This window comes from Malaclemys terrapin, chromosome 5, assembly GCF_027887155.1.
Source record: "Malaclemys terrapin pileata isolate rMalTer1 chromosome 5, rMalTer1.hap1, whole genome shotgun sequence".
Classification (NCBI taxonomy): domain Eukaryota; kingdom Metazoa; phylum Chordata; order Testudines; family Emydidae; genus Malaclemys; species Malaclemys terrapin.
In genome coordinates, this window is record NC_071509.1 from 110,940,768 (window position 1) to 110,953,525 (window position 12,758).

Below are 12,758 nucleotides of genomic sequence, written 5' to 3' on the forward strand. Positions count from 1 at the left end.
CTTAGTTGTAGAATTACATACCAAAAAAATAACTGCACTCAAAAATAAAATATAAAAACGTTAGAGCCTACAAGTCCTATTTCTTACTCAGCCAACCACTCAGACAAACAAGTTTGTTTACATTTGCAGGAGATAATGCTGCCTGTTTGTTTACAATGTCACCTGAAAGTGAGAACAGGTGTTCACATGGCACTGTTGTAGCCTGTGTTGTAAGATATTTACGTGCCAGGTGTGCTAAAAATTCATATATTCCTTCATGCTTCAACTACCATTCCAGAGGACATGCGGCCATGCTGATGATGGGTTCTACTCTATAACAATCCAAAGCAGTATGGACAGACAGTATGGACAGAGTCATATTCATCATCATGAGTCAGATGCCACCAGCGGAAGGTTGTTTTTCTTTTTTTGGTGGTTCGGATTCTGTAGTTTCCAGATCGGAGTTGCTCTTTTAAGATTTCTGAAAGCATGTTTCATATTTCAGCCCTCTCAGATTTTAGAAGGTACTTCAGATTCTTAAACCTTGGGTCATGTGCTGTTGCTATCTTTAGAAATCTCACATTGGTACCTTTGCATTTTGTCAAATCTGCAGTGAAAGTATTCTTAAAATGAACAATGTGTGCTAGGTCATCATTCGAGACTGATGTAACATGAAATATATGGCAGAATGTGGGTAAAACACAGAGCAGGAGACATTTAACTTGGAGGGTGGGAGGGGAAATTTTTTTTTCACAACTGTATTTAATGCATTATTTTATTAATGAGTATTATAAGTATGGAAGCATGTCCTAGCATATGAATGTTTAGCATATCTGGCACATAAATACCTTACAATGCTGGATACAAAAGTGCCATGGGAACGCCTGTTCTCACTTTCAGGTGACATTATAAGTAAGAAGCAGGCAGCATTATCTCCCGTAAGATAACTTATTTGTCTTAGCGGGTGGTTGAACAATAAGTAGGACTGAGTGGACTTGTAGGCTCTAAAGTTTTACACTTTGTTTTGTTTTTGAGTGCAGTTATGTAACAACAACAAAAATCTGCATTTGTAAATTATACTTTCACAATAAAGAGATTGCACTACAGTACTTATATGTGGTGAATTGAAAAATACTTTGTCTATCATTTTTAAAGTGCAAATATTTGTAATAAAAAATATAAAGTGAGCACTGTACACTTTATATTGACTTCAATTACAACACAGAATACATTTTTGAACGTTTTTCTACATTTTCAAATATTGAAATTTCAATTGTTATTCTATTATTGTTTAACAGTGTGATTAAAACTGCAATTAATTGACAGCCCTAATTTTAATAGATAAATGGAATAGTAAACAGTCAGCCATAGGTTGAAATGGAGGCTTCATGAGCTAAATTAGAACTGAATTCCATCTATTATCTAGTGCTGTTGAACCTGATGGTGCATAAGGAGGTCTCTGTACAAAAATGAGAGAGCTCATTCAAGCTTTTCTACTTCTTGGGAGTAGAGAAGGGTAATTTGCAGCAGCTTTCCTCTTTAGCTAGAGAATCATTTTTCCTGTACGTGACCTGATTGCAAATCTGCACAGCAAACTTTCGCTATGAGGGTAATGATGCTGGGGGAAAAGAAACAAACACAAAACCCCCCACACAACTGTAGCCACACCCAGTGTCCCTCCCCCCCCCCCCACTGATCCACAACCAGCGGCACCTGGACCCTCACTCGCCCCCTCCCCCCCCCAACTCCTACTCCCCCGCAGCACCCAATCCCCACCCACTGAGTCCTCCTCCAGCCTCCCCCCCTCCCCTCACCTGAATCCCCTGAAGAGTCCCATTGCCACCCACACCCAGATTGCCGGTACAGAAATCTCTCATCCCACACCTGGATCCCCCCCACATTAAGTCCCTCCATACTTGGATCCTGCTCACTAACACCTGGTGCAGAGGGACAGGGCCCCGGGGCAGGCCCAGCCCTCGCACTGTGTCAGAGTCAGGTGCATCCTCACTGCCAAGTCTCTGTACCAGGGAAGTGGGGGCTTCAGGGTGCTCTCCAACCTCAATGAAGCCAGTGGCCTGTGCTCCCCATTGCCATGCTGGAGCCACATTTATTTACTGACAAATAAAATTTGCAGAATTTTAAAATGGTGTGCAGAATTTAATTTTTTGGTGCAGAATTCCCTCAGGAGTATTTAAAACCAGGTCTCTTCACCTTTGGATTGGCCATTAAACTGGAAGCCCGAATGAAGACTAACTTCTCAAGTATCTCTTAAAAAGGCACTAAGATTATTTAGAGGGTTCCAGATCCAGAGAGGTTCACATGTATCTGCTGTGATAGGAGGAAGGAAGGAACTGTTGGAAGGAACTGAGGCAGCAGATGATGTCACACCTCCCTTAACACTCACGCATAAAATGTTCAGGGAGGCTCAGGGATGGAGTATAAGTGGCCTGTGAGCGCTCTAACAGGCATTGTTAGAAGGTTCCACCATCTGAGTTGCACTGGCCAGTGCAACCCAAATGAGAATATCCACAGGAACCTCAAAGAACTATCCCTCTGCTAGGGCACCTAAATCCAGCCCTGCAACATCCTTCTAGTCTAATCTAGCTCAGTCAAGATTACACAGTCTGGCAAGCTTTCAGCCATGGACTCCATTTAGATCAGCATCTCATGATTTGAATCCATGCCCACAGAAGTGGTTTGTTGCATCAATTTGTAAACAAATTCAACAGTAAGACCAAATAAAGTATCTTATGTCACCTTGATTTACTTACATTAACATCCTCTCGAATTCCTAGAGGTTTGTTTTTCCTGCTGTCGCAGAGTAAGTCTGTTATGGTTTCATTGTATATTTCCATATAGGAAACTCTCAACAGAAACTCCCTATCTGGATTCTAAAGATTAAAGAGAAGTGTCATCAGATCAGAAGTTGGAGGGGAGAACAAAAAAGTGCTTTAATGAAAGGATGCTCAGCTTTTTCCATTGTCTTGGACTACATCTTTACATAACTTTCCTCTTTGCAAATGCACACCAGCTCCCTTCTGGTACATAGTCCCATAATTACTTGCAAGGAAAAGTAGTTAGAGAAATGTATAGTTTTACTTATCTTTAATGCAATGGCTATTTCACCCCTTTTTGAAAAAAGATCTGGTACTCTATTTTTGCCCTTCATTATCTGTAAGATGGGAATAATGATACTAGCCTTCTTTGTAAAGTGCTTTGAGACCTATTGATGAAAAACACTATTTAAGAGCTGGGTATTAGTTCTCCCCTCTGCACATGTTTCCCTGCTGCTAGACTACCTTCTCCTGCTCTTTCTTCTAAACCTAATCACCTGTTGAGTGGCTCTCTTCTCCACATCTACTTCCCTGTTATTTGATTGCCTTCTCTCCAGCCATCTGGTCCTCTTCTACCTCTGTTTGACTGAATGTACTTTCCAGCAGCCATCTTCCCTTTTCCCTGCTCCCGTCCAGACATTTATCTCCAGCTGATGGCTAACAGCTTAAGTCCCACTGGTGCCTCTGGTACCCAGGATCAGTTTTATCTTTTCCAGGCCCTAAGGCTCTTTGCAATGAGAGAGGAAGTAGCATCCTGTACCATGTAACCTACTAGCTTTTCAGACCACAAGCAAGCATCATGTTTTGGGAACTAATTTTTTAGTTTATATCTTCCTCTAACTTCTCATAACATGGGTGCTCTTATGCTGTCAAATTCATAGACTAAAGTTTATTTATTAATGCCCCCTCCCACAATCCATAAATGGCACTGGGAATATCTTGCATTACACTGAGGCCCAATTCATACAGCTTGTTGTGCCCAGGCTTACTGACTTCAATGGGGCTCCACACAGGTGCAGTTGTCGGCCTGCAGGCTTTAGGTCTGGATGCACATGCCTATGAAGCAAACAGTACTGCTTCTTGAGTGCAAGGAGGGCTGCCAGTGTTGCACATCTGAGTTAGAGATAACCATGGCCATCCCTCATGAGCTTGAGGGCATGAAACATACATGGCACTTTTAAGCGGTGTGGTAAGTTTTTTTTTTCTTGGCATGCTTTTCCAATGCACGCCCACCCTAAGGTATTCTAATTCTGTACTGCACAGGAAGTACACCTCCAGCTTTCACTATTTAATCATTGCACCTCCTCACAAACCCTCTCTCCAACACACTTGTGGCCTGTATTCTGCAAGTCAGACCAGACGACACTAATGACTTCAAATCTATGAGTCTCTGAACTTCTTATGCAAAGCTCTGTAGTTTGTGATTCCGCTAAGTATTTCTTCCACTGTTCATTTTTCATCTTTTAGAAAAAAGTTTCTTTAGAGAGGTGTGTTTAGAGTGTACTAATCCAATGCATATGAGACCCAGTCTTCGTAACAACCAGATACTGAACTTGATATTTTATCTAAAGTTTTAATCAAGGTTCAATGGGAAATAGATATTAAAATAGAGAGCTGGCTTAGGGATCTGCATGGATCACATCCCTGCTACTAGTGCCAGGGGAGGGCTTTCCCAAATTTCATGCAAGGATATGTATCACAGCAAAGTACTGCCACACATGCCATCACATGTAACTTGTTTCCGTTTGAAGTCCCCTGTTACCAAGTCCCCTTCCTAATATTTTTGTATAGGATCCAAGTGACAATAATTTAGTTGTATTACTTACTGCACAAATAATTTTGAAGACATCCTGAACTGCTTTAGGTATAATGCCCATAGACTTGTCATTCCCCATCATTGTATATGTTTTTCCTGAGGCAGTCTGCCCATAGGCAAAAACAGTGCCTAAAAAGAGGAACAAATATTAACTGGCCACTACCCAAAACATTCTACAAATATAAGTGTAAAAACCAATATGAAACTTACCATTATATCCTTGGACAGCAGACTTTATAATTGGAACAGCTACACGTTCATATACTTGTTGGGTGCTGTCATTCGAATGAAAGACGCAATCTTAAAAAGAAATTTCTTTTTAAAAGCTGCACAAGGACTTGATAAAAAGTGAACTTTCCTCACACTCAATTTTGGCAGCTTTTCATCCAATAGGACTGAGACCTTGATGCCCCAAAACCAACTCTTTTGCAGGATGATGCCAAAATATTTTATGCAAGATTAACTGATTGCCTAAAACCAAACTGAAGCAAAAGAGAATATAACAATGTAATAGGTAAAGTGCAGGAAACTTGGATATAGAGTTGAAAATATGCTATAAACAGTTAAATAGTATAACCATGAGAATTACTAGGTTATCTATGGGAGGTACCGCTCATAAGGTTTTATGAGAATATGGCATAACTGGAATATGTTTTGTGCTGCCTGTGCCATGTAACAGATCTTTGTAAAGGTTATGGTCTACCGTATCTATTCATCCTATTTGTACATATATATCATTTTGTACTTGAGGTTAAGAATATTGCCTGCATACTTGCTTGATTTCTAAGTAAGCTCTGTGAGGCATTTGGTCAGTTTCTTTAGGAAGGAATTTGCAAGGTTAAGTACCTGATCAGGAAGCACTTGGGGAACAATGCATCTTGGAATGCTCCAATCCACATAAGAAGTCTTCCTGGAGACATACAAGATACCATGTGGACAATGGTTTCTGCCTGTAAAGACTGAGTCATGCATGGACATGTGACTTGCCCAGGTGACTCCAGAACTCCATCTGGGAGCTGAATTTGCATAGGAGTGAGGAGCAGGGGTCTCCACCCAAAGAGAAAGTCTATTTAAACCCAAGAGAGACCCCTCCATTTTGTCTTCAGCTGGCTAAAGGAGCCGCCTCTCCACCCCCTGGGATACTTGAAGGAAACTGGAACAAAGGACAGTAACTACATGGGGTGTGAGTGATTGCTGGACCCAGGCTAAAAAGAGATTAGCCTGTAAAAGGAAGCATTCTGGAACCGGTGAGGATCTTATCTGTATTTAGTTTGATTGGACATAGATTTGTGCATTTTATTTTATTTTGCTTCGTGACTTACTTTGTTCTGTCTGTTCCTACTTGGAACCACTTAAATCCTACTTTCTGTATTTAATAAAATCACTTTTTACTTCTTAATTAACTCAGAGTATGTATTAATACCTGGGGGAGCAAACAACTGTGCATCTCTCTAGCAGTGTTATAGAGGGCGAACAATTTATGACTTTACCCTGCATAAGCTTTATATAGGGTAAAATGGATTTATTTGGGTTTAGACCCCATTGAGAGTTGGGCATCTGAGTGCTAAAGACAAGCACACTTCTGTGAGCTGTTTTCAGGCAAACCTGCAGCTTTGGGGCGAGTAATTCAGACCCTGGGTCTGTGTTGGAGCAGACGGGAGTGTCTGGCTCAGCAAGACAGGGTGCTGGAGTCCTGAGCTGGCAGGGAAAACAGGGATAGAAGTAGTCTTGGCACATCAGGGAGGTTTCTGTGATTCAACCCGTCACAATCTACTGTGATCTGAAGCAAGCAAGGAAGGAAGGGAAGTCATTTAAGTCAGACTTAAAGATCTGATACAGCTCTTGGTTATGCCAGACTTCCTTGGGCAAATCTTAGGGCACAGCCACACCACCTGCCTGAATGACATTAGCTAAGCTGACAGAAGCACTCTTGTCAGTATAGCCACATCAACAGGAACAGCTATGTCAGCTCTAAGGGGTGCGATTCCTCCCCACACACATTGCTAGCAGACACAGATATGCTGGCAAGACTCTATAGAGTAGACCAGGCATTACTCTAGCCCATGCCACAGTTCTCCATCTCTAACATGGCAATTATACTTTCCAACACAGGGGTTTTACTATTCTCATAGAACAGAGCATCGTCAAGAAAAGTCACATCATAATGAACAGTAAATACAACACATGAGAGTCATTGGCCAGCAATCTTCCTCTATGGTTTGCTATCTTCAAGCAACCTTGAGAAGCATGCTATACTGCATATCCTGTCCAGTCAGTCACAGGGGTGTTGAGGACAAAATTAAATTAATGATTGTGAGGAGCTCAGATACTACAGTTGATGGGGGCCATATATGCGCCTAAATAGATAGATGTTCCTTAAGGTCTTACCATAGTTAAAAGTTCTTGTACCATCCACTTGTAAAATTGTACAATTTTCGCTTTTCCAATGAAGCTGTACTTTATCTCCAGATGATTCATTTTCTCTAAAAAGGAAAAAGATGTTTTATTAATCTTATTAGAGATCAGAACAGAAATAATGTTAACTTCATTTTGTACATATATATTTTTCTTGTAAAGAAGATATTCCCTTAGTGCTAGGTAAGTAATATTCAGCTTAACTGAACAGATTTTCATCAATAGAAGATTAGAGGAATAAATCATTGCCACCTACCTACTTCATCCAATCAAGAACACACAAGTTCCACATTTGACTCATTGTGCATCTATGAGCCTGTTTTCCAGCACCCAAGCTTATACCATGAATAAGTTGCTGCAATTCAGACTCTTCTCTCAATAAATGAAACAAAAGACCAAACTCAGAGGTGAAGCAAAGTGAAGTTTATCCAATATCTACTAGCCCCAAAATCAGTCCACTAGCCAAAAATAGTTCCAACCATTTAAGGACTAAGACAGCCATGCTCTGTAATTCACCATGTCAACTTTCTATTTCATACCTTTGTTAGAAGTTTTATTATGCCTGCCATACTTTGGGTCTCATCTTCTTTATTTTACTTTACCCTATTTTCATCTCTTCTTCCTGCTTTGCCGTCAGTGTCTGCTTCCTCATTTTCTCCTCTCCCTACCGACTCGGGCATCCTTTTCCAGCTTTATGGCACATTGCTTTCTTTGCCTCTTTACCTAGGTTTTGTCTCTCCCACTTCTCCTCCAAGCATCATAGTGAGTCTCCAAATCCTGCCTTATCTCATCATTTTCTTCCCCCAGTACATAAGAGGCACCAGATCTATTCACACCTCCTTTTTACAGAAGGCTTGAAGAGTATACCAGACTCTCAATGAGTGAAACTAAAATGAGGGCTCCCTATTATCTGGGGCAATGCACAAGTGAGGCGCCAATTAAACCAGCAGGCAAACTGCTAGGAAAGGTCTGGCTCGTAGCAGCTCAGCTGACAAGTCTTCCCCCCTTCTCGTTGCAAAAGCTACTCTTCAAAATGTGAGCCAGAGGTCAGCAAAGTGGCAGCGGCCTGAATCTGCCGAGAGGACAGCAGACCCCGTCCCCAGCTGTAACTCCCCCGGCCCCCCTTCGTTTGCGGGAGCTTTTGCTCAACGCCACAGCGCGAACACCGGCTCTGCCACGGCACTGAGCTCTTGACACGGGCGCACGACCCCCCTGCCCCGATCCTGAGCGCAGCTTCTCCGCCGCTGCGGCGAGCGGAGGCCGGGGCCGGGAGGGCCCCGCCGGGGGCAGTTCTGGGCAGGGCCGGACACCCCTTCCCAGGGGATCGAAGGGCCCCAGAGGGCGGGCGCCGGGCAGCTGCAGAGCGGGGCAAGGCGGGGTCCCGGGGCAGGACTGAGCCCGGGGGGACGGGGAAAGGGCTCCGGGTCCCCGCAGTCACCTGGCGATGAGCGGCCGCATCCGCACGCAGACCGTCACGGCTCCCTCCTCCGCCATGGCCCCGCTGTGCGTCACGCCGTGGAGAGCTGTTAGAACAAACTGCTGCCCTCCTAGGCCCCACAAGCCCAACCGTGCCCACCAGCTACCTCCTGCGTCTCCAACTGCCGCCAGGATTTGAATTCCTCTCGGGCTAGTTTCCTATTGGTCCTTCCCTGACAGGCACTTCCGGAATCCGGACTGTACCACTGTCAAGTGAGCTCACGGGGAGGCGGCTGGTACACCCCGTTTAGACAGTCCCTTTGTGGGGTTTAAAGGGCAGGAACGTTCCATGGGGGTGAAACAGCGATGTTCTTACAGCCCAGGAAACGGCTCTAGCTCGAGAAACTCCAGCTTCTCAACGTGCAAAGCCGCATCCTTTCTCCCCACCCCTCCCACAGCCGGGACTTACTGCACGCTGGGAATTGTACTCGGTGACTGCATAGGGTTCTGCTCGCGGCGTGTGTTTTATGACATTTCTCTGCATTTCACTGTTAGCTCAAGTTAGTGAAATAATAGTCTTGCCTAGACTTTGTTATCTCATGGACACCACACACCTGCAGCACTTCCATCTGCATGGGCACCAGCACAGGTTCGCCTGAGGTTATGGAAGATCTGCTCCCCAGAGCCAGATTAACCTTTTGTGGGCCCCTTCCCGGGGGCAGTGGAGCATGGTGCAGGGGGGTCAATCCCTGGAGTGAGCGGCTGACCAGGGGCATAGCATAGTGCCCAGTGTCAGGGCACTATTTACAAACCGGCAGTAGCCAGACACACAGCGGCCTGCCCAGTCCTGTGCTGCCAGCATGCCCCTTCCCCTCGGGGGTGGGCCCATGCCATGCCACAGAGCCCTCCCTCCCCCACCCAAGACTGGAACAGCCCTCCGATTCCCTATGGCCAGAGCTCCCCTGGACCCCCTATACCCTGCGCCCCTTCCCCCCGACCCTGCCACAAATACAGAGCGCCCTGCACAACAACATCCCTGCCCAGCGCCCCACAGCCCCACCACAACTGCACAGCACCCCACACAGAACCCCCACTCCTTAGTACCCCAGCACACACAGATCCCCCCTCACAGCCCAGTACCCCCATCCCAGGCCCTCCAGACACACCCTCCTCCATGCCCTGCCTCCCTGCAGCATTCACTGGCCCTGCTGGGAGGCGTGTCTGCTGGGCTGAGCTGCCAGTGCAGGTCCTGAGGCAAGGAATCCCTCTGGCCCCTCAGGAGTAGTGCTATCAGCCAGGCCAGGGCCTGCCCCAGCCAGCCTCCCTCAGGACCCACTTGCCTGGAGGGGCCCAGCCAAGCCTCCCATACTGTTCCCCCTGACTGGCTGAGACTGGCCAGGATTCTGCACCAGTCCCAGATGGCTCAGCTCCAGGGAGACAGGTGGGGCCCCACAGGTAGTGGGAAGCAGAGACTGCCCGGAACCAGAAGTTCACTGGGGTCTGGCCAGGGGCAGAGAGAAGCCAGTGGGTGGGGCCAGGGGGTGAAGAAGAGCCCTTGGCGGGCAGGGCAAGAGGAGCAAGTGGTGGACAGGGTGGGGGGAGCCAGCAGGCTGGTGGGGTATCAGGGGGCAGTGCAAGCAGAGCAGGCTGGGGCCCCTTCTGAGCATGGACCCAGCTCCATGGCGCCATTGTAAACCTGGCACTGACCCTACATCATTTATAGGGCCCTACCAAATTCATGGCCATGAAAAATGCACTACTGACTGTGAAATCTGGTCCCCCCTATGAAATTTGGTCTTTTGTGTGCTTTTACCCTATACTATACAGATTTAATGGGGGAGACCAGTGTTTCTCAAATTGGGGGTCCTGACCCAAAAGGGAGTTGCTCAGGGGGAGGAGGAGAGGGAGGAATCCACAAGGTTATTTTATGGGGGTTGTGGTATTGCCACTTCTGTGCTGCCTTCAGAACTGGATGGCTGGAGAGTGGTGGCTGTTGGCCAGGTGCCCAGCTCTGAAGGCAGCACCTCGCCAGCAGCAACACAGAAGTAGGGGTAGCAATACCATACCATGCCATGCTTACTCTGTGCTGGTGCTGGCAGTGGCTCTGCCTTTAGAGTTGGGCTCCCAGTTAGCAGCCACCACTCTCCAGCTGCCAGCTCTGAAGGCAGCCTGCTGCCAGCAGCGGCACAGAAGTAAGGGTAGCAGTACTGTAACCGACCCTACAATAACCTTCTGAACCCTCCCCGCCTGCAAACTCCTTTTTGGGTCAGGACCTCTACAATTACAACACCATGAAATTTCAGATTTAAATAGCTGAAATCATGAAATTTACTATTTTAAAAATCCTATGGCCATGAAATTGACCAAAATGGACCACAAATTTGGTAGGGCCCTAAACATTTATTTGATGTGAGTTTTGCCATTGATTGCACTAGGAGCAGAATTGAGCCCTAAATTCTTTTGCAGTAATTTTGTGATAGACAGTAAGCCTTTAGTAATTAACTGTCCAGTTATTATGATGTTACAGATTTAATATTTGATCCTGAAAGCCATTCAGGTCAACAGAGCACAGGTATTTTTATAACCTCCAGTACTAGATGATACTGGTATACAAACACCAGAATACTTTTGCTGCTACTGGTTTACAGGTCCTAATGCAGGACAGGCCTCTAAGTGTATCCTTTCAATGGCATATGTACAATACAGATGTAGATGATCTGGTAGTGAATTACTGGTCCTAATGTTTCTAATGTAGGTGCAGCCCTAAAACTGCTTTTTCTGAACATAGTCACTTTTGAAAATTCAGGTTGACAGTGTTCCCTTTAACAGAGGAATAAACTGCAAGAAAATGCCAGTACATCTCACACAACAAAGATTTTTCAGAATATTGTCCCTAATGAAAATGTGGTGTGAAAAAACAGAAAACATGATACATCAGCAAAATTGTCTCTGAATGGTGTTCTCCGGAGTTTGACATGAGACCCTAATCAGCTTCTATGATCCATTTTTCATAAAGAAACATGTTAATAATAATAATTAGAGCTTTTCTGAAACTGTTGTAAGTATATGCATAGATCAAGATAAATAGCTATTACAAATGTGGAGCAAGCACTGGGTTGCTGAACACACCATCAGTGAGTGCTCAGCCCCTTGAAATATTTGGCTCCAAAAGTCCAATCCTGCCCCCCACTGAAGTCAGTGACAAAATTCCCATGCCAGCCACCAACTGAAAAGAACAACAAAGAGTTCTTTCTCTCAGTGCTGACTTTCAACAATCCGTCCGTCCCACATATCTGGGAATACAAAGTAAATGTAAAGTTTTTACAAAGTCAGTATTTCACAACCTTTTTTTTCGTTTTCAGCACTCTAGGAACAAGAGCAGATGGACTCTTTGTGAGCCTGCACCTTGTGTAGCGATTGACACCCAATCCGCAGGGATCAGTTCTCGGTCCAGTTCTATTCAATATCTTCATCAGTGATTTAGATAATGGTATAGAAAGTACACTTATAAAGTTTGCAGACGATGCTTTGGAATGATCTGGACAAACTGGAGAAATGGTCTGAAGTAAATAGGATGAAATTCAATAAGGACAAATGCAAAATACTCCACTTAGGAAGGAACAATCAGTTGCACACATACAAAATGGGAAATGACTGCCTAGGAAGGAGTACTGTGGAAAGGTATCTGGGGGTCATAGTTGATCATAAACTAAATCTGAGTCAACGGTGTAACACTGTTGCAAAAAAAGCGAACGTCATTCTGGGATGTATTAGCAGGAGTATTGTAAGCAAGACACAAGAAGTAATTCTTCCGCTCAACTCCGCGCTGATTAGGCCTCAACTGGACTATTGTGTCCAGTTCTGGATGCCACATTTCAGGAAAGATGTGGACAAATTGGAGAGAGTCCAGAAAAGAGTGACAAAAATGATTAAAAACAACGAGGAGTCCTCGTGGCACCTTAGAGACTAATACATTTATTTGGGCATAAGCTTTTGTGGGCTAAAACCCACGAAAGCTTATGCCCAAATAAATGTGTTAGTCTCTAAGGTGCCACAAGGACTCCTCATTGTTTTTGCTGATACAGCCTAACACGGCTACCCCTCTGAAACCTGTCAAAAATGATTAAAGGTCTAAAAAACATGACCTCTGAGGGAAGATTGAAAAAATTGGGTTTGTTTAGTCTGGAAAAGAGAAGACTGAGAGAGAACATGATAACATTTTTCAAGTACATAAAAGATTGTTACAAGGAGGGAGAAAAATTGTTTTTCTTAATCTCTGAGGATAGGACAAGAAGCAA

General features: G+C 44.8%; 1 protein-coding gene across 1 annotated transcript in view; it reads right to left on the minus strand.

Annotated features, from left to right (window-relative positions):
• The window catches only part of CENPE (centromere protein E), an 85,827-nt gene extending 77,228 nt beyond the window's left edge, over positions 1-8,599 (minus strand). The window contains exons 1-5 of the mRNA XM_054028869.1: positions 8,483-8,599; positions 7,018-7,112; positions 4,840-4,929; positions 4,640-4,758; positions 2,751-2,870 (exon numbers count right to left, since the gene is read on the minus strand). Coding sequence (XP_053884844.1) covers positions 2,751-2,870; positions 4,640-4,758; positions 4,840-4,929; positions 7,018-7,112; positions 8,483-8,538 — 480 coding nt within the window. The 5' untranslated portion in view covers positions 8,539-8,599. The remainder of the gene's footprint in view (positions 1-2,750; positions 2,871-4,639; positions 4,759-4,839; positions 4,930-7,017; positions 7,113-8,482) is intronic.
• Between the last annotated feature and the right edge of the window lie 4,159 nt (positions 8,600-12,758).